The following is a 20,795-nucleotide window of genomic DNA, read 5'->3' as shown; positions in this document are numbered from 1 at the left end:
TGTGCAGTGCACTTGAGTCCGAGCCGGGTCTTTGTGGGGTTATTCGAGGTTGTGTTGTAAGTCATTGGGATCATGCTAACTAAGGGTGGCAGCCCAATTGACTGTGCCCAATTCAAGGTGTAATATTTCAAAGGTATCAATCTACTAACCATGTTGAATAGGTCATGTTTATCTTGTGAGGTGGTTAGCATACAAGATTTGCTGTTGTCCTAGGTTTGAATTAGACATTGACTGTTGGACGTACTAATGGACTGAACCAATGCTAACCCACTCACGGGGTGCTGGCGCTAATACTTTGATATTTGTTGGGTTTCCATCATTGGTCATTCACTTTGCGAATGCCTATCACCCCCGAAATAAGTTTTAATACTGATGTTTTAATTTGGTTTCATTACGATAGGAAAGAATGAAAGTCGACTATCTACAGAACGTGCCTTCATCAGACGCAACCAGAAGCTACACCTTCACCAGCAATGAGGGGAAGCGCTGTGTGGCATGGAGACGCTACGATGGGTCTATGCTTTTCACCGCTGAGCCTGAAGAGTGAGTATGCCTCAACCTTACTATAGTATGTTCCCATTCCACAGTATTTTAAGTACACCATAAAGGAGTAATCACCTAACCATGGATCTGTTTACTGAAAGTTTCATAGCTACCATAGCAGTTAACTCCTCTTGAATACCCAGCCCCACATCAGCAAGGGAGTAACAATTGTAAAATCAATGTTGACGGTCAATCGTCTGTGAACTGAAAAAACTAAACTGAACAAAATTAGTCAGATTAGGTACTTATTTATCTCTTCTATGAGTGTGAAAGTGTTTGTCTGTTTGCAAATGTCTATCTTCTATTCTTTGCATCACTTGTTATTGAATACAACTCAAGTAGAGAACCTGCGCTTAATTTTCTCTATTCTCTTTGAGGCTGGTTGACCCGGTCGTCAAAGCCATTAAGGGTGGTGCTGTGGGTGCTCTGACGGAGATGGTGAAGACTGGGAGAAACCTGACGGAGAGGAATAAGTTGGGGTGGCTGCCTCTGCACCAGGCCGCAACCCACGGAAAGAAGGAATGCCTTGAGATCTTACTGGAAGGTGAGTCACAACGTTTTGGGATTGTGCCAATCCCCACACCATCACAGCATATGACATATCAAAACAATCTTTGGAATTCCTGTTGCATCTGTTTTGAGGCCGCTTCAACCAGGCATTGAATGTAAATAAATTAGCACTAGTGTCGAAAGAGACCTTTTAACTCACAATACTTACTGCGTTCATTTCAAAACCACTTCTTGCTGTATACCCATGAGGGATAGGCTAGCGATAATGTATGAAGGTTTACTGTGCTTATCAAGTGCCATGCCAGGTTTTTGACTTGACACGGTCTGATTTCACAGTATCTTCTCAATTCTGCATCGTCTAAATGTCTAAATTAGTTTTTCACTATAAATGCCATGTGATTCTTAAACACCCAACATTTGAAACTGTCATTATGATCACACTTGCTCACACAACTGCTAATCCTGTCCTGTCATTGAATCCAGCCCATCCTGAGGTGATTAACAGGCGCACGATGAAGGGCCAGACTCCTCTCTTCCTAGCTGTGGTGGCTGAAAATGTGTCCTGCGTCCAGTGCCTGCTGGAGAAAGGAGCTAACCCCATCATCGCCGACAAGGACAGGGAAACCCCGCTATATAAAGGTACATACCTATGCATAAAGGACACCCGCATGCCATTCTTTGAGACAATGATTGCAAGTTTGGGTAATGTGAAGTTATTAAGTCACATAACCTAAATGTACAGTGTCCATATTAGGACAGCATCAATCTAGCTCATTTCGTTTTTTTTTATTCAGATTCATAGCCATAGGATGATTGGGCTATATTCAACAAAACATGTGTTCACTGTTTTTCTCCCTCTCTCTAACAATCCATCCATATGTCCCGTTCAAAGCTTGTGAGGGAGAGAATGTTGAGATGGTGGCAATGCTTTTGGGCTTTGGGGCCGGGGTGAACAAGCATTGCATTCAGGGCTGGACCGCCCTCCACGAGGCTGTGATCCGCAATAACATGGAGATATGTGAGCTGATGATGAGGGCTGGGGCCAAGCTCAGTCCAGTCAACATGTATGGTATCACTCCCCTGTTCGCTGCAGCCCAGACTGGACATGTTGAAGTCCTGAACTTCCTCATTACCAACGGTAACCAGTATGCTGGCTTGGGCGTGGAAGTGTGTTGATTTGCTTAAGTGCAGATCAAAGCTTTTGTCATCAGTTTTATTAGATATGTGACTCCTATCACATTCCAGGTTGGATTTATAATATTTTTCCAAGTGTTTTTTTTCCCGCAAGTCAATGTGATTGTGTTAATTAAACCGAGCGGCATGCCACTGAAGTCGTACATCCTAAATGCTAAAGAAAGTTCTTAGTGACATTTGTCTCGTGTAAAATGTCTGTGTGGGCCCTTTGATGATACAGGTGCAGACGTTAACAGCCAGGCGAACGATGGGGCCACGCCGCTCTATGAAGCCTGTAAGAACGGACATGGGGAGATCGTGGAGCTCCTGCTGTCTAAGAAAGCAGATGCCAACAAACCCACCAAAGCTGGACTTCTGCCCATTCATATCGCTGCCCAACGTGGATATGATGAGTAGGTAGAAATATCATACATTCTCATACAATAACTACATTTTTACGACAATATGAATGGATTTGATGACAATGAAATCTTCATTCAAAGATTTTGTGGGAGTAAAGGTATCTATTCTCGTCTCCATTTTCACTTTGTTGTTATGTGTAATGTCACTAAAGTTTGTGAGGAAAGACCACACCTGAAACATTTACATCTCCTCCCCTCTCGACAATCAATGGCTGTATATATATATATACCACAGTTTACCCATTATATGACCAAATACTCTAGTGGCCGCTCTAACAATGAAAATAAATCTCTTCAAAAATGGAAGGCAGTCGGGAGGAGGCAAGATCAAGTGGGAACAACAGGCACAATGGTTTCCACTAGTTACCACAGCCACAAAGTCAAAATGGACTATATCCTAAAAATGTATGAAAACAAAAATGTGCTTTTTGGTTTTAATTTAAGGTTAGGGTTAGGCATAAGGTGTGCAGTGTAGTTAGGGTTAGGTTTAGAAATCACAGAAATTGTAGAATCAGGTCAGGTTTATGACTAGTGACGACCAGGCACAATTCTGATATAAAGTGTTTTTTTGTCAAAGTTGCCACGATGTCACGTTTCCTACTTATATCAGTATACTCACACTTGTAAGCTAATGCACTTCTTAACATATAACAACCTAATCATTACAAAACTTCTATTCGATCAAATCAAACTTTATTTGTCACATGCGCTGAATACAACAAGTGTAGACCTTACCCTGAAATGCTTACTTACAAGCCCTTAACCAACAGTGAAGTTCAAGAAGAGTTAAGAAAATATTTACTAAATAAACTAAAGTAAAAAATAATAAAAAGTAACACAATAACATAACAATAACGAGGCAATATACAAGGGGTACCGTGAGGTAATTTGTACATGTAGGTAGGGGTGAAGTGACTATGCATAAATAATAAACAGCGAGTAGCAGCAGTGTACAAAAGAAATGTAATAGTACGGTGGCCATTTGATTAATTGTTCAGCAGTCTTATGGCTTGGGGGAAAGACAAACATAGCAAATAAGCCATTACATTTTATGTTCACCAAATTCGACACTCTCATGGACATCAATACAAAAACTTGTTTAAATGGAAGAAAAACGTATCATACTGGAGAAGACAGATTTTGAGTTATCCCTTTCGCTTCACCTCTTCCTCTTTGTATATACTCACCCTATTCTGTTCCTGTTATCGTAATCTTTCGTTGCATTTCGAACGTGCTCCTGTCAAGTCTCGTTCACTCTGTTTGTCTCACAACCTCGTGATTAAAATCAGCTGGCTCTTGGGATTCGTGCTTTAGAGTTTTATTTTGGTTCGTTTGCTACCTTCAGGCTCTTTATCTCCCTTGATCCTCACGTTTCACGGACCAGCAAGCTACCAGCCTTCCTAACGTTTACTCTTCGGCCAGCCCCAACATGCCTCAACCCGGGGTGTCTGCGGCCCATTCTCAAGACCGCGCTTTCCTGAGCACATCTCCCGATCGACACCTCCACGGCCCTGCTTCAACGAACGCAAAAGAGCATCTCCCGGCATCATGCAAGCCTCACTCCTCGGTGGACCCGTGAAACATTTCTGAAAACAGCATCCAAGTCCCGGCAATTCATCTATAATTCATTTTTATATATTTATTTTTATTTCACCTTTATTTAACCAGGTAGGCCAGTTGAGAACAAGTTCTTATTTACAACTACGACCTGGCCAAGATAAAGCAAAGCAGTGCGACAAAAACAACAACACAGAGTTACACATAAACAAACGTACAGTCAATAACACAATAGAAAAATATATCTACAGTGTGTGCAAATGTAGGGAGGTAAGGTAATAAATAGGCCACAGAGGCGAAATAATTAGAATTTAGCATTAACACTGGAATGATAGATGTGCAGATGATGATGTGCAAGTAGAGATACTGGGGTGCAAAAGAGCAAGAGGGTAAGTAATAATATGGGGATGAGGTAGTTAGGTGTGCTATTTACAGATTGGCTGTGTACAGGTACAGTGATTGGTAAGCTGCTCTGAAAGCTGATGCTTAAAGTTAGAGAGGGAGATATGACTCCAGCTTCAGTGATTTTTGCAATTCGTTCCAGTCATAGGCAGCAGAGAACTGGAAGGAAAGGTGGCCAAAGGAAGTGTTGGCTTTGGAGATGACTAGTGAAATATACCTGCTGGAGCGCGTGCTACGAGTGGGTGTTGCTATGGTGACCAGTGAGCTGAGATAAGGCGGGGCTTTACCTAGCAAAGACTTACAGATGACCTGGAGCCAGTGGGTTTGGCGACAAATATGTAGTGAGGGCCAGCCAACGAGAGAATACAGGTCGCAGTGGTGGGTAGTAAATGGGGCTTTGGTGACAAAACGGATGGCACTGTGATAGACTGCATCCAGTTTGCTGAGTAGAGTATTGGAGGCTATTTTGTAAATGACATCGCCGAAGTCAAGGATCAGTAGGATAGTCAGTTTTACGAGGGTATTTTTGGCAGCATGAGGAAAGGATGCTTTGTTGCGAAAAAGGATGCCGATTCTAGATTTCATTTTGGATTTGAAATGCTTAATGTGAGTCTGGAAGGAGAGTTTGCAGTCTAACCAGACACCTAGGTATTTGTAGTTGTCCACATATTCTAAGTCAGAACCGTCCAGAGTAGTGATGCTAGGTGGGCGGGAGGGTGCGGGCAAAAATCGGTTGAAGAGTATGCACTTAGTTTTACTAGCATTTAAAAGCAGTTGGGGGCCACAGAAGGCGTGCTGTATGGCGTTGAAGCTTGTTTGGAGGTTTGTTAGCACAGTGTCCAAAGAAGAGCCAGATGTATACAGAATGTGTCTTCTGAGTAGAGCTGGATCAGAGAATCACAAGCAGCAAGAGCGACAACATTGATATGTACAGAGAAAAGAGTCAGCCCGAGAATTGAACCCTGTGGCACCCCATAGAGACTGCAAGAGGTCCGGACAACAGGCCCTCCGATTTGACACACTGAACTCTATCTGAGAAGTAGTTGGTGAACCAGGCAAGGCAGTCATTTGAGAAGCCAAGGCTATTGAGTTTGCCGATAAGAATGCGGTGATTGACAGAGTCGAAAGCCTTGGCCAGGTCAATGAAGACGGCTGCACAGTACTCTCTTTCATAGATGGCGGTTATGATATAATTTAGGACCTTGAGCGTGGTTGAGGTGCAGCCATGACCAGCTCAGATACCAGATTGCATAGCGGAGAAGGTACGGTGGGATTCAAAATGGTCGGTGATCTGTTTGTTAACTTGGCTTTCGATGATTTTAGAAAGGCAGGGCATGATGGATATAGGTCTATAACAGTTTGGGTCTAGAGTGTCTCCCCCTTTGAAGAGGGGGATGACCGCGGCAGCTTTCCAATCTTTGGGGATCTCCGACAATATGAAAGAGAGGTTGAATAGGCTAATAATAGGGGTTGCAACAATTTTGGCGGATAATATTAGAAAGAGAGGGTCCAGATTGTCTAGCCCAGCTGATTTGTAGGGATCCAGATTTTGCAGCTCTTTCAGAACATCAGCTGTCTGGAGAAGCGGGGGGGGGGGGGCTTGGGCAAGTTGCTGCAGGGGTGCAGAGCTGTTGGCCGGGGTAGGGGTAGCCAGGTGGAAAGCATAGCCAGCCGTAGAAAAATGCTTATTGAAATGATCAATTATCGTAGATTTATCGGTGGTGACAGTGTTTCCTAGCCTGGGATGAGGTGTTCTTATTCTCCATGGATTTTACAGTGTCCCAAAACGTTTTGGAATTAGTGCTACAGGATGAACATTTCTGTTTCAAAAAGCTAGCCTTAGCTTTCCTAACTGACTGAGTATATTGGTTCTTGACTTCCCTGAAAAGTTGCATATCGCAGGGGCTATTCGATGGTAATGCAGAACGCCACAGGATGTTTTTGTGCCTGTCAAGGGCAGTCACGTCTGGGGTGAACCAAGGGCTATATCTGTTCTTATTTCTAAATTTTTTGAGTGGAGCATGCTTATTTAAGATGGTGAAGAAAGCGCTTTTGAAGAGCAACCAGGCATCCTCTACTGACGGGATGAGGTCAATATCCTTCCAGGATACCCGGGCCAGGTTGATTAAAAAGGCATGCTCGCTGAAGTGTTTTAGGGAGCGTTTGACAGTGATGAGGGGTGGTTGTTTGACCGCGGACCCATTACGCATACAGGCAATGAGGCAGTGATCGCTGAGATCCTGGTTGAAGACAGCAGAGGTATATTTAGAGGGCAAGTTGGTTGGGATGATATCTAAGAGGGTGCCCATGGTTATGGATTTAGGGTTGTACCTGGTAGGTTCCTTGATAATTTGTGTGAGATTGAGGGCATCTAGCTTAGATTGTAGGACGGCCGGGGTGTTAAGCATGTCCTAGTTTAGGTCACCTAACAGTACAAACTCTGAAGTTAAATGGGGGGCGATGAATTCACATATGGTGTCCAGGGCACAGCTGGGGGCTGAAGGGGGTCTATAACAAGCGGCAAAGGTGTGAGACTTGTTTCTGGAAAGGTGGATTTTTAAAAGTAGAAGCTTGAAATGTTTGGGCACAGACCTGGATAGTATGACAGAACTCTGCAGACTATCTCTGCAGTAGATTTCAACTCCGCCCCCTTTGGCAGTTCTATCTTGTTATAGTTAGGAATGGACATTTCTGGATTTTTGGTGGCCTTCCTAAGCCAGGATTCAGACACGGCTAAACCAGTAAATAAAACTAACTTAGCGAGGAGGCTTCTAATGCATGAAACCAAGGCTTTTACGGTTACAGAAGTAAAAAAAATGATGACATCACCAGAGGACCAGAGGAGGAGTAGGATAAGGGTATCGCTGAAGGCTATAAGAACTGGTTGTCTAGTGCGTTCGGAACAGAGAGTAAAAGGAGCAGATTTCTGGTCGCGGAAGAATAGATTCAAGGCATAATGTACAGACAAGGGTATGGTAGAATGTGAGTACAGTTGAGGTAGACCTCGGCATTGAGTGACGATGAGAGAGGTTTTTTTCATCTCGGGAAAGTGCACAGTAACTAATCTCAAAGCAGTCCTTGTTCCACATTCTCCTCTGCGTTAACTCCATAGTTATTTTATATATTATGGGCTGGTATCAAAAACCATACAGCTCAATCACCATACAGCTGCTAGGCTACACTCTCAGGAAAAAGGGTTCCAAAAAGGTTATTCGACTGTCACTGTGGGAGAACCCTTTGAAAAAAACATTTGGGTTCCATGTAGAACCCTTTTGGGTACCATGTAGAAAAAGGATTCTACAGGGACAGCAAAAGAACCATTGTATGTTCTGGATGTCACATTGTGCCGTTTAAGGCAAGAATCTCATCATTCTATGCATTCTCCCTTCAATCCCGTTTTACCTTAATTCATGTTGTGTCATTGTGGACAATGGTGTAAAGTAGTAAAAAGTAACAATAATTAAAATTAAGTAGTTTTTGGAGGTATCTGTACTTTACTTTGTTATTAATACTTTTGACAACTTTAACTTTTACTCCACAACTTTCCTAAATAAAATAATATACTTTTTATACCTACATTTTCTCTGACACCCAAAAGTACTAGTTCAATTTTGAAAGCTTAGCAGGACAGTAAAATGTTCCAATTCATGTACTTATCAAGAGATTATCCCAGGGCATCCCTACTGCCTCTAATCTGGCAGACTCACTAAACACAAATGCTTTGTTTGTAAATTATGTCTGAGTGTTGGAGTGTGCCCCTGGCTATCCGTAAATGTAAACACATACAATAATAATTATGCCGTCAGGCTTGCTTAATATAAGGAATTTAAAATGATTTTTACTTTTGATAGATATGTATATTTTAGCAATTACATTGACTTTTGATACTTAAGTATATTTAAAACGAAATACTTTTTTTGACAATTGGGTACATTTTCCACCACCGATTGTGGATAAAAGTGCTGCTCTTGGCACTTTTATTATGCAATTCATTTAACTTAAAGGTATTAGTCCAGGGTCACATTTACCACAGTCCACGTGAGGGCAGGCCACATATATCATCAGCTTGCATCAAATTGTTGCATTATGCTCATTTCAACTACATATTGGCCACAATACTACTATAGACTCAGACTGGCCTTCTCACTCTAGAAATGCCATCTTTATGTAATGGCATGGTGTCCATCCTACCATGATTGTTTTTTCTCTCTCTTGCTATCTTGCTCTCTCCCTTTTCCCATTTATCTTTCACTAAACTACTTCTCCCTCTCTCTGGTTAGTCGACTATGGCTGCCCCTCTTTACTGGGACGACAACCATATTTCAAGTTTGAAGTGTTATTAGTCGAACAGTATGTAGGGATACACATGGTATTCACCATCCAACAAAATGCTTACCTTCAGGTTCCCTCTCGACAATGCAACAATAATAAGAAATAAGAAAAAATAAGAAAAAGTGAATAGGAACATAAAGTAAATGGCTCAGTAGAATAAGCATACTGCAATACAGGAAGGCACAATTTATAGTCCAATATTTACATGTGTTTTGGGGAAGGTGGGATTGGGGGGCAAGTGTTTAAATTGCACAGTATTTAGCAATCATAATAAGAGTCTTGTAGCAGCAGTTGTGATGTGTGTGTGTGTGTATCATGAATGTGTATGTTAGTGCATGTGTGCTAAGGTGCGGAGAATCCGAGCAGGTGGTCAGTCCAGTTCAAGTGTTCAGCAGTCTGATTGCTTGTAGATAGAAACTGTCTCTGAGTCTATTGGGATCAGATGTCATGCTCCGATACCGACTGCCAAACGGTGAGGGAGTAAACAGCTCGTGACTGGGGTGTGTGGGGTCCTTGACAATGCTGTTGGCCTTCCTCAGGAACCGTTTCTAGTAGATATCCTAGATGGTGGGAGTACGGTCCCAGTGATGTACTGGGCAGACTTCACCACCCACTGGAGGGCCTTGCGGTCGGGGACTGAGCAATTCCCATACCAGGCCATGATGCAATCTGTCGGGAAGATCTCAATGGTGCAGTGGTTGCATTTGGAGAGGACCCGTGGTGGCATGTCAAATTTCTTCAGCTGCCTTAGGTAGTTGCTTTTGCACCTTCTTGTCAAGAGTGGTGGTGCTGTTGGTATATCCACCTCCACCATGTTCCCCACTGCCTGACGACACCACCCTCACGAGCAATGACATTCCTTGCTGCCTCCACTGCCTGATATTCATTCCACCACCACCAAATCGGCCGCAGCCCGATTCTTCCACAGTAATTCTTCTAACTACAAGATCCGAGCTCAAGATCACGCCATAATCTTTACCACCAAATGCTGTAAGAGGACTGCACTTCCTCTTTTTGGGTCACCTCGATTCCCATTTCAGCTCAGATGTTTACCATCCATATCATCTACCCCTAACCTCTGGACACTCAGGGCATCAGAACTATCATCCATCCATTCAAACCATCAAGCCCTCTGACATGTTCACGCCGCTCCGTTCTCGGACGTCTCGGGAGTCCTGACCCTTCCTCTTTGGGGATTAACTCTGGGCCGAGAAGCAGAGACCACCAGGACTCCCACCCCAACACTGTCTTCATCTCTCCCTCCCGATCCTTTAATGGCCAAGTAACCAACAACCTGAACCATCAAGCTCCTTCAACCATCCTAAACCTTCAAGTTCCTTCCACCATCCCGATCTATCAAGCTCCATCAACATTCCTGAACCATAAAGCTCCATCAACCATCCTGAACCATCAAGCTCCTTCAACAATCCTGAACCATCAAGATCCTTCAACCATGCTGAACCATCAAGCTTCTTCAACCATCCAAAACTGTCATGCTCGTTCAGTCATCCAGAGTCGTCCTCCAATCATGCGACAGCACCTCTCATGACGCCTACCAAGAAGCTTTCATTCTACAACCACCTAAAAATCATCTAACCTCATTCGAAGCCTGCATGACATCATTCCACATTCATACCTTATGACCTTTTCCTGCATTAAAATATCTCAAACATATTTATGTTGAAGATGTGGTCTGTACCTAAAGTAGTGAACCAAAAGTTATTGTTAGACAAAGCAAAATGTGCTGTAGATCTTCACCTAACTGTCACGACTGTTGTAGGAATGAGCGGACCAAAGTGCAGCGTGTGTGTCGTTCCACATTTTATTTATACTGTGAAACTATGCAATACATAAATAAACTGAATGACAAAACAACAAACCGTGACGCAGAGGTGAAACATACACTACTCAAAATTAATCTCCCACAAACCCAGGTGGGACAAACACCAACTTAAATATGACCTCCAATTAGAGACAATGATGACCAGCTGCCTCTAATTGGAGATCATCTCAAACAAAGCCCAACATAGAAATACAAAACTAAAACAACCCAACATAGAAATACAAAACTAGAACATAACAACATAGAAAGAACTGCACTGGAAAACCCCCCCCTGTCACGCCCTGACCTACTCTACCATAGAAAATAACAGCTTACCATGGTCAGGACGTGACAGTACCCCCCCCCCCCAAAAGGTGCAGACTCCGAATGCAACTAAACAACAAAAAAAACAAAAAACAAAAGGGAGGGTAGGGAGGGTAACAAGTGTCTATGGCGGCTCTGGTGCAGTACACAGAACCTTATCATCCAGCGAATCCTCCAGTAGAGGAGGCGGCTCTGGTTCGGGGCGTAACCCCCGCTCCGCCCGCTGATCCCTCCGCTTTTGCATCACCGGACCGTGGATCATCACCGGAGGTTCTAGACTGCAGACCGCCGCTGGAGGTTCTGGACCGCGGACCGCCGCTGGAGGTTCCGGACTGCGGACAGCCGCTGGAGGTTCCGGACTGCGGACCGCCGCTGGAGGTTCCGGACTGCGGACCGCCGCTGGAGGTTCCGGACTGCGGACCGTCTCTGGAGGTTCCGGTCTGTGGGCCGTCTCTGGAGGTTCCGGACTGTGGGCCGTCTCTGGAGGTTCCGGACTGTGGGCCGTCTCTGGAGGCTCCGGACTGTGGGCCGTCTCTGCATCCCCGCATAACACGGTGCTTGCTTCTTCAATTCCTCCCCATGGTAAGCACGGGGAGTTGGCTCAGGTCTCCACCCTGACTCTGCCAATCTCCCTGTGTGCCCCCCCAAAACAATATTTGGGGGTTGCCTCTCGTGCTTCCATGGCAGGCTGTTGTATCTCTCCAATACCTGCTCCCAAGTCCAGTCTATCCTTTCCTCCAACTCCTCCAGAGACCAGGATGCCATCTCCTCCCGGGCATGCTGCTTAATCCAGTCCTCCTGACCACTCTGCTTGGTCCTTTGGTGGTGGAAGATTCTGTCACGAGTGTCGTAAGGAATGAGCGGACCAAAGTGCAGCGTGTGTGTCGTTCCACATTTTATTTATACTGTGAAACTATGCAATACATAAATAAACTGAATGACAAAACAACAAACCGTGACGCAGAGGTGAAACATACACTACTTAAAATGAATCTCCCACAAACCCAGGTGGGACAAACACCAACTGAAATATGATCTCCAATTAGAGACAACGATGACCAGCTGCCTCTAATTGGAGATCATCTCAAACAAAGCCCAACATAGAAATACAAAAACTAAAACAACCCAACATAGAAATACAAAACTAGAACATAACAACATAGAAAAAACTACACTGGAAAACCCCCCCTGTCACACCCTGACCTACTCTACCATAGAAAATAACAGTTTACCATGGTCAGGACGTGATACTAACTACACTAGGATTCTTTGAACCTCTTCCCTAATCTCCTATCCCGATGACTATTCCCTATGCTTTTCCTATTCAGGATCGTGTCCAGACTGATCCAAGTCACCAGCAAGTCCAGAGTGCGACGCAGTGGCATCAGTCCCCTCCATCTTGCCGCCGAACACAACAAAGACAACACCCTGGAGGTTCTGATCGAGGCAGACTTCGACGTCAATGCCAAGCTGTCCACCGACCGCTCTTCAATATACCAGGATCGACGAACCACTGCACTCTATTTCGCAGTCACCAACAGCAACATTGATGCTGCCGCCATGCTTCTTGAGGCTGGCGCAAACCCCAACCTGGACATCTTCAACCCGCTACTGGTGGCTGTGAAGCAAGGTTGTGTCCAAATGGTGTGCTTACTGGTGGAGCACAGGGCAGACATCAATGTTAAAATCCCAACTCATCCAACCTCGTTCCCGGCAAGTGTCATGTTCTGTATGAAGTATCTATCTCTGCTCAAGTACCTCATGGACAATGGCTGTGACGCCCTATCCTGTTTCAAGTGTGAGCATGGCACCAAACCACACCCACCGATGAGGAATGTATACAAGGATGACCTGGGACTCTGCCACGAGGAGCCAGGTGTGCAGGTAGGTGGGATTAGCAGAAAGATGGTTCTTTTGTGGTTTGAGAGAAAATATAAGAGTTAGAACAGGAAATTAGGTGCTAGGTGGTTGGTTGGGGGTGGTCGACATGGGAATGTCAATAGTTTGAATCCAGGCACATTTAGTTTTTTACTGTTTTGTTTTCTAACACTTACCTTAACCACTTATTTGCATGCCAAAGTAGAACCTTACCCTAACCACTCACCAGCATGCCTCAACATAACCTGTTGACCTTGCATGTAAATTTCTGTCATTTTGGGATTCAGAGAATGAGCGATTCTCAGGCTCTTAGAATTCTGTGTTTGTTGTGAGATCAAGTTGGCCACCCGTTTATTTAAATTTGATGGTAACGGTAACCACTGCGCTAGCCCCCCAAAACCAGAGACTAGGGAGCAGTTTTACCACAGAATTCAAATAACTTAGTTGCAGTTACATTTGCGGTATCTTGTGGCATTATGCTTCTAAATGCATTATGTATAGCATTACTTGGTTCTGTCAAGGCTCAGGAGAAGACCCAGATGCTCAGGAGAAGACCCAGATGCTCAGGAGAAGACCCAGATGGAGTCCTGTAGGTCTCCATAGCCTTGGTCTCCGGACCCAACAGAGTACAGTCGTCCCTGGTGCGGTGTGTTGCCAGGAAGAAGGTCAATCCTGCAGCCATAGGGTCGGTGCGGAGGAAGTGAAGTGGCCCAGGCCTTACTGAAAACCTCCTGGAAGTTCTGGTACTCCGCGGGAATGGAGGAGAGGTCCGGGGCTGTGCTGACTTCAGGCAATGGGCATAGATCAACGGGCTCCAGCCCATGATGGCACCAGCAGTCCAGTCAATAAGGGGATTGTGTCACTGGATCCAAGAGAATCCCAATACCACAGGAACCTGAGGAGACTTAACTTCTATGGGCTACGTGGGCTAGCGTCCCACCTGCGGGACACAGCCAGTGAAATATCAGGGCGGCAAATTCAAAAACAACAAAATGTCATAATTCAACTTTCTCAAACATACAACTATTTTACACCATTTTAAAGATACACTTCTCCTTGATGTAACCACATTGTCCGATTTCAAAAAGGCTTTACAGCGAAAGCAAAACATTAGATTATGTTAGGAGAGTACATCGACAAAAATAATCACACAGCCATTTTCCAAGCAAGGATATGTGTCAATAAAACCCAAAACACAGCTAAATGAAGCATTAACCTTTGACGATCTTCATCAGATGACACTCCTAGGACATTATGTTACACAATACATGTATGTTTTGTTCGATAAAGTTCATATTTATATCCAAAAACAGCATTTTACATTGGCGCGTGATGTTCAGAAAATGTATTCCCACCAAAACTCCCGGTGAAAGTGCACATCAATTTACAAAAATACTCATCATAAACATTGACAAAATATATAACAATTATTTAAAGAATTATAGATAGGCTACTCCCGGATGCAACCGCTTTGTCAGATTTTAAAATAGCTTTATGGAGAAAGCACATTTTTCAATATTCTGAGTACATAGCTCAGCCATCACAGAGAGCTATACAGACACCCGCCAAGTTCGGGGCAACCTAAACTCAGAATTAGTATTAGAAATATTCTCTTACCTTTGCTGATCTTCGTCAGAATGCACTCCCAGGACTGCTACTTCCACAAGAAATGTAGTTTTTGTTCCAAATAATCCATATTTATGTCCAAATACCTCCATTTTGTTTGTGCGTTCAGAGCACTATCCAAAGGCATAACACGCGAGCGTGGTACCAGACGAAAAGTCTAAATGTTCCATTACCGTACTTAGAAGCATGTCAAACGCTGTTTAATCTGTTGGGGATAGGGGGCAGTATTTGCACGGCCGGATAAAAAACTTACCCGATTTAATCTGGTTACTACTCCTGCCCAGTAACTAGAATATGCATATAATTGTTTGATTTGGATAGAAAACACCCTAAAGTTTCTAAAACTGTTTGAATGGTGTCTGTGAGTATAACAGAACTCATTTGGCAGGCCAAAACCTGAGAAGATTCCAAACAGGAAGCGCCCTCTCTGACCATTTCTTGGCCTTCTTGATCATCTCTATCCAAAACAGGGGATCTCTGCTGTAACGTGATATTTTCTAACGCTCCCATAGGCTCTCAGAAGGCGCCAAAACGTTGAATGATGACTTTGCAGGCTATGGCTGAAAAACAGTAGCGCATTTGGTAAGTGGTCGATCTGAGAACAATGAGACTGGGGAGCGCGTGCACGAGACGACTCCATGTTTACATTTTCAGTCTTTGAACGAAAACAACGACTCCCGGTCGGAATATTATCGCTTTTTTTACGAGAAAAATCGCATAAAAATTGATTTTAAACAGCGTTTGACATGCTTCGAAGTACGGTAATGGAATATTTTGATTTTTTTTGTCACGAAACGCGCCGGGCGCGTCACCCTTCTTTACCCTTCGGATAGTGTCTTGAACGCACGAACAAAACGCCGCTTTTTGGATATAACTATGGATTATTTGGAACCAAACCAATATTTGTTATTGAAGTAGAAGTCCTGGGAGTGCATTCTGACGAAGAACAGCAAAGGTAATCCAATTTTTCTTATAGTAAATCTGAGTTTGGTGAGTACCAAACTTGGTGGGTGTCAAAATAGCTAGCCCGTGATGGCGAGCTATCTACTCAGAATATTGCAAAATGTGCTTTCACCGAAAAGCTATTTTAAAATCGGACACCGCGATTGCATAAAGGAGTTCTGTATCTATAATTCTTAAAATAATTGTTATGTTTTTTGTGAACGTTTATCGTGAGTAATTTAGTAAATTCACCGGAAGTGTTCGGTGAGAATGCTAGTCACATGCTAGTCACATGCTAATGTAAAAAGCTGGTTTTTGATATAAATATGAACTTGATTGAACAAAACATGCATGTATTGTATAACATAATGTCCTAGGAGTGTCATCTGATGAAGATCATCAAAGGTTAGTGCTTCATTTAGCTGTGGTTTGGGTTTATGTGACATTATATGCTAGCTTGAAAAATGGGTGTCTGATTATTTCTGGCTGGGTACTCTGCTGACATAATCTAATGTTTTGAAATCGGACAGTGTGGTTAGATTAACGAGAGTCTTGTCTTTAAAATGGTGTAAAATAGACATATGTTTGAGAAATTGAAGTAATAGCATTTCTAAGGTATTTGAATATCGCGCCACGGGATTCCACTGGCTGTTGACTAGGGTGGGACGCAAACGTCCCACCTAGCCCATAGAGGTTAAAATCAATCTTTATGGTATTTTTTACGTAAAATTGCGATAATATTCAAACCGGACAATAGCGTATTCATTCAAGGAGAAAAAGAAGGAACAGCGTGCTCGCATGACCGCGCATATCCAATCCCTTTGTTGTCAGGCAGTCCACTCAGAAACTGAGCTCCTATTATCTGCCCAGTGACAGGAGAATGCTCAAACCACTTTCTGAAGGCTTTAGACAGTCAATGGAAGCCTCAGGAAGTGCAACATAACCCCACGGATACTGTAGTTTCGAAAGGAACTAGAAAGAAGAACTACAATTCTCAGATCCTCCACTTCATGGTTGACTTTTCCTCAGGTTTTTGCCTGCCATATGAGTTCTGTTATACTCACAGACACCATTCAAACAGTTTTAGAAACTTCAGAGTGTTTTCTATCCAAATCTACTAATAATATGCATATTCTAGTTTCTGGGCCAGAGTAGTAACCTGTTTAAATTGGGTACGTTTTTCATCCGGCTGTGAAAATACTGCCCCCTTGCCCAGACAGGTTAATTAGCATGAATTGGAAAGCCTCACTGTGGTTCCCTGACACTCATAGGTTGATGGTAGTGTTTTTTATTTATTTTACCAGGTAAGTTGACTGAGAACACATTCTCATTTACAGCAACGACCTGGGGAATAGTGACAGAGGAGAGGGGAGGAATCAGCCAATTGTAAGCTGGGGATGATTAAGTGGCCATGATGGTACAGTATGAAGACCAGATTGAGAATTTAGCCAGGACACCAGAGTTAACACCCCTACTCTTACAATAAGTGCCATGGGATCTTTAGTGACCACAGAGAGTCAGGACACCCGTTTAACGTCCCATCCGAAAGACAGCACCCTACACAGGGCAATATCCCCAATCACTGCCCTGGGGCATTGGGATATCTTTTTTGACCAGAGGAAAGTGTGCCTCCCATCCAGTGACTGACCAGGGCCAACCCTGCTTAGCTTCAGAAGCAAGCCAGCAGTGGGATGCAGGGTGGTATGCTGCTGGCAATTGTGGGTGACCCGGCCTATAGAGCATCCATCCAGTGTTCTAACGTCCATGGAAATGGAGAGGGGCTGAGTGGGGATGCCCAGCTAGGAAGGCAGGGTGGCGTCCAAAAAACTCTCATTGGCCCCAGAGAGAGATTTTGACTGGTTCCGCCACAGCAGGATGACATGGAAACAGGTGCGAGTAAGGGGAGAGGAAAAGTTATCCGTATGGCCCACCAGAGTAATTGCCCCTACTGGTGAGCCTGGTTTTTTACATTTACATTTACATTTTAGTCATTTAGCAGACGCTCTTATCCAGAGCGACTTACAGTATGCATACATTTAATACAATTTCATACATTTTTTTTCTGTGCTGGCCCCCCGTGGGAATCGAACCCACAGCCCTGGTGTTGCAAACACCATGCTCTACCAACTGAGCTACAGGGAAGGCTTTTAGTGGACAGGAGGACACGAAATGACCAGTCGTGAAGCCAGTGTAGACGTTCGGCTCGGGACAGCCTAGCTCTGCCTAGTTGCATCGGCTGAGGTGATTCGGCAGACTTCGGAGACTCTCGGGGGTACTCGGGAAGACCCAGATGCAGACAGTTTCAAAGCATCAATAGTTTATTACAAAAACAGGGGGACAGGCAAACGACAGGTCAAGGACAGGCAGAGGTCAGTAGTCCAGAGCAGAGTCCGAAAGGTACAGAATGGCAGGCAGGCTCATAGTCAGGGCAGGCAGAGGTCAGTAATCCAGGGTGGTGTGATAAGGTACAGAACGAAAGGCAGGGTCAGGGCAGGCAGAATGGTCAAAAACCAGGAAAGCTAGAAAACAGGAACAATAGACAGAAAGGTGCATGGGGAAAAATGCTGGTAAACTTGACGAAACAAAGCAAACTGGCAACAGAAAAACAGAGAACACAGGTATAAATACACTGGGGATAATGAGGAAGATGGGCGACACCTGGAGGGAGTTGGAGACAAGCACAAAGACAGGTGAAACAGATCAGGGTGTGACAGATTCCTTTTTCTACTCTATTGTCAGTTCTGTGACATTATCTCCAGTCCCTCAATACGTCATTGGGCAGGACCCATCATAGATGCACTTCTAGACTACGTCGGTAATGTGCAGCTGTGCTCCAGACTCACTGAACATCTGGACAGCTACGAGGCCTGGGCCTGTATCAAGGAGAAATCGAGTGAGTACCTTCTTCATCAGGGTCCAACTCTGTCTAAACAGGTTAGATATATTTACACAAGTTTGCAACAACCTTCAAATGTGTCAAAAAGGACATTTAAGGGTGACATTTTCCTAAAGTTCCCCCTCACAGAAATTGTTCAAGCAAAGTCACAACATAAATTGCTTTGCAGATTATAATTTCACTTAGTTTACAGCGCAGGTGGCTTTGTGACAGGACAATGTTGCCCTAAGACATTTCCTAGTGAGAACAGGATTTTCCTTCTTCCATATGCTTTTATAACACTGTAACTAAAGATTATCTTATGGAGAACCTATACTTGTGCATGCCAATCCTTTATTCAACAGTGCCCCCACGGAGCCTTTTGCAGTTGTGCAGGCTGAAGATCCGACAACGGGTGGGAGTCCACAGACTGAGGCAGATCAGCACCTTACCCCTACCGGGAAGACTTGTCAACTTTCTGAACCATGAGTAGTGATCCATAGCACAATAAGGACACTGGCATGGAATTCAATACTGTAGAGTTGTTAACATTCTGTTTATGTATGTGATTGTGTCTGGTTGAAGGTAAATTCTATAAGATTACATGCAGCTAATTGTAATACAAGGATTGACAAAGCTCATATGAGTTTACCACATCCTGAATCAGTGCAGATTTAATCCTTATTCTTTTACATTTTGGTTTACACACAAACATTTAGGAAACAATGTGGTAAGCCACTGAACGTTCCAAACAAACCCCTTCATTCAAAGAAAATTGAAGGAGCATGACAGATTTGGCATTCTATTTCAATGCAGAGCGTGTCATCCGGACTTGTTTGAACAGGAAATCTTGCATTTTGTTACAATGGTGCACTTACTTGATTTCACCCTTTATGAAAAATAGTTTTTTAACCTTGTTGCTTTTATTTCTTAAAGTAGAATGGAAAAATGTACGTATCAGTATTTTGTTTTTATGTATGGAGTGAAACTTATATTCAATACTTATTGTGTGAATTCACATACCTAATAAGCTCCCACCTTTATTTGTCTATCCATGTTACATGTACCTACACCGTGTCACGTTATAAATTGGATTTTTGTTGTGTTATTCATAAGTTACTATTGAATGGCTTGCAGCTTTAAGACTTTTGGTGTGATCAACCTTGGGATGTTACATATTCATAGAAAATAAATGAACTGTACTTCCAGTAAACTACATCCACATGAAGTCAGACTAACACACGCATACATCCCCCTTAAGCTCTACAGCCCCTTCTCCATTCCATTTTCACAACAGAGCCCAGTGTTTTGAACACAACACTCCCTGCGCCCTTTGACCCCCAGCACTTTCAAGTCCCCTGCAACTGCCTCCCCTAGCCAGTGTCTCTCAGAAGGTCAAAGGGACTATGAGGCTCACAGTGGATGGAAGCAGCGGCGGACATACTGGCTTTGCATATCATTGTGTTCCCCCATGAGGACGGCTAAAAATACATGGGCCACTATAACCACCACCTGCTAGAAGAGGCCGGGGTGCTGGTTCAGGGTCAGATATGAACTTTAATCCTCCTGATGGTTAAAGTGAGGATTTGCGGTTTGGTAATCTGATCCTAGATCTGTGGTTAAAGGAGACTTCTACCTCGAGCGAGTGAGTTTTTGATACTGCTGGGGAGGGTGAGGGTTATGGGTCTGAAAATAATTGTGGTTAGACTTGTTCTGCTTTTTAAATTGTTATGTATGGATTATGAATGTGTTATGAAGTCCTTATGTTGGTACCCTTCATTAAAGTGTTACCCAATATGGAATACAGTATGTGTCAACTTTAAATCACTGTGGATTAAAGTTTCTGATTCCCTACACTAGGGCTGCCCAAACCTCTTCCTGGTGATCTACCATCCTACAGGTTTTCAGAACAGCTGATTCTACATATTAGCTGCTCACCAAGACCTTAGCTAGCTGAATCAGGTATGTTAGGTTAGGGTTGGACTGAAAACCTACAGGACGCTAGCTCTCCAAGAAGAGGGTTGGACAGGTCTGTGCTTCATCAAGGGAAAACAACCACATGTAGACCTTACAGTGATTTAAAGTTACCACTAGGTGGTAATATAGCTCCACTGCATTGCACAGAGACCAGCAGGAGCATTCAAATTGCTAACAAACAGAACAATATTCAGCCTTATATCTGGAAGTTGTGATGAAATTTAAATTGTTCCTTTTTCCTGATGCTATCTTGATCTATGTTTTAGAAATTAACACTTGGAATGACGGAGTACATAGGCCTAGACCATTCTGGAAATATTGCATTCTTGGATGGCATATAAACCTGTGCACCTCGTCAAATGAACTATTAATTAAGCCTTTGCCAATTTCATTTGAACTATTTTTATAACAT

The 20,795-nt window shown here is 43.6% G+C and overlaps 1 protein-coding gene across 1 annotated transcript; it reads left to right on the top strand.

Moving 5' to 3' along the window:
* The first annotated feature begins 306 nt into the window (after window positions 1-306).
* Window positions 307-18,899, top strand: LOC115174396 (ankyrin repeat and SOCS box protein 2-like). Its single transcript, XM_029732913.1, has 8 exons — window positions 307-543; window positions 921-1,087; window positions 1,537-1,692; window positions 1,946-2,191; window positions 2,468-2,639; window positions 12,414-12,969; window positions 18,271-18,424; window positions 18,772-18,899. Exons 1-8 carry the CDS (start codon window positions 407-409, stop codon window positions 18,897-18,899), a joined length of 1,716 nt encoding a protein of 571 aa, XP_029588773.1. The 5' UTR covers window positions 307-406.
* The last annotated feature ends 1,896 nt before the right edge of the window (window positions 18,900-20,795 follow it).

Source organism: Salmo trutta, chromosome 35, assembly GCF_901001165.1.
Source record: "Salmo trutta chromosome 35, fSalTru1.1, whole genome shotgun sequence".
NCBI classification, from domain to species: Eukaryota; Metazoa; Chordata; class Actinopteri; order Salmoniformes; family Salmonidae; genus Salmo; species Salmo trutta.
This window is presented reverse-complemented; position numbering and strand designations above follow the sequence as displayed.

Coding starts and splice junctions, on each gene's coding strand:
- LOC115174396 (XM_029732913.1), top strand. CDS start 407: ATGAAAGTCGACTATCTACAGAACGTGCCTTCATCAGACGCAACCAGA. Junction 1,693..1,945: donor GGAAACCCCGCTATATAAAG/GTACATACCTAT, acceptor TCCCGTTCAAAG/CTTGTGAGGGAGAGAATGTT. Junction 2,192..2,467: donor GAACTTCCTCATTACCAACG/GTAACCAGTATG, acceptor TTGATGATACAG/GTGCAGACGTTAACAGCCAG.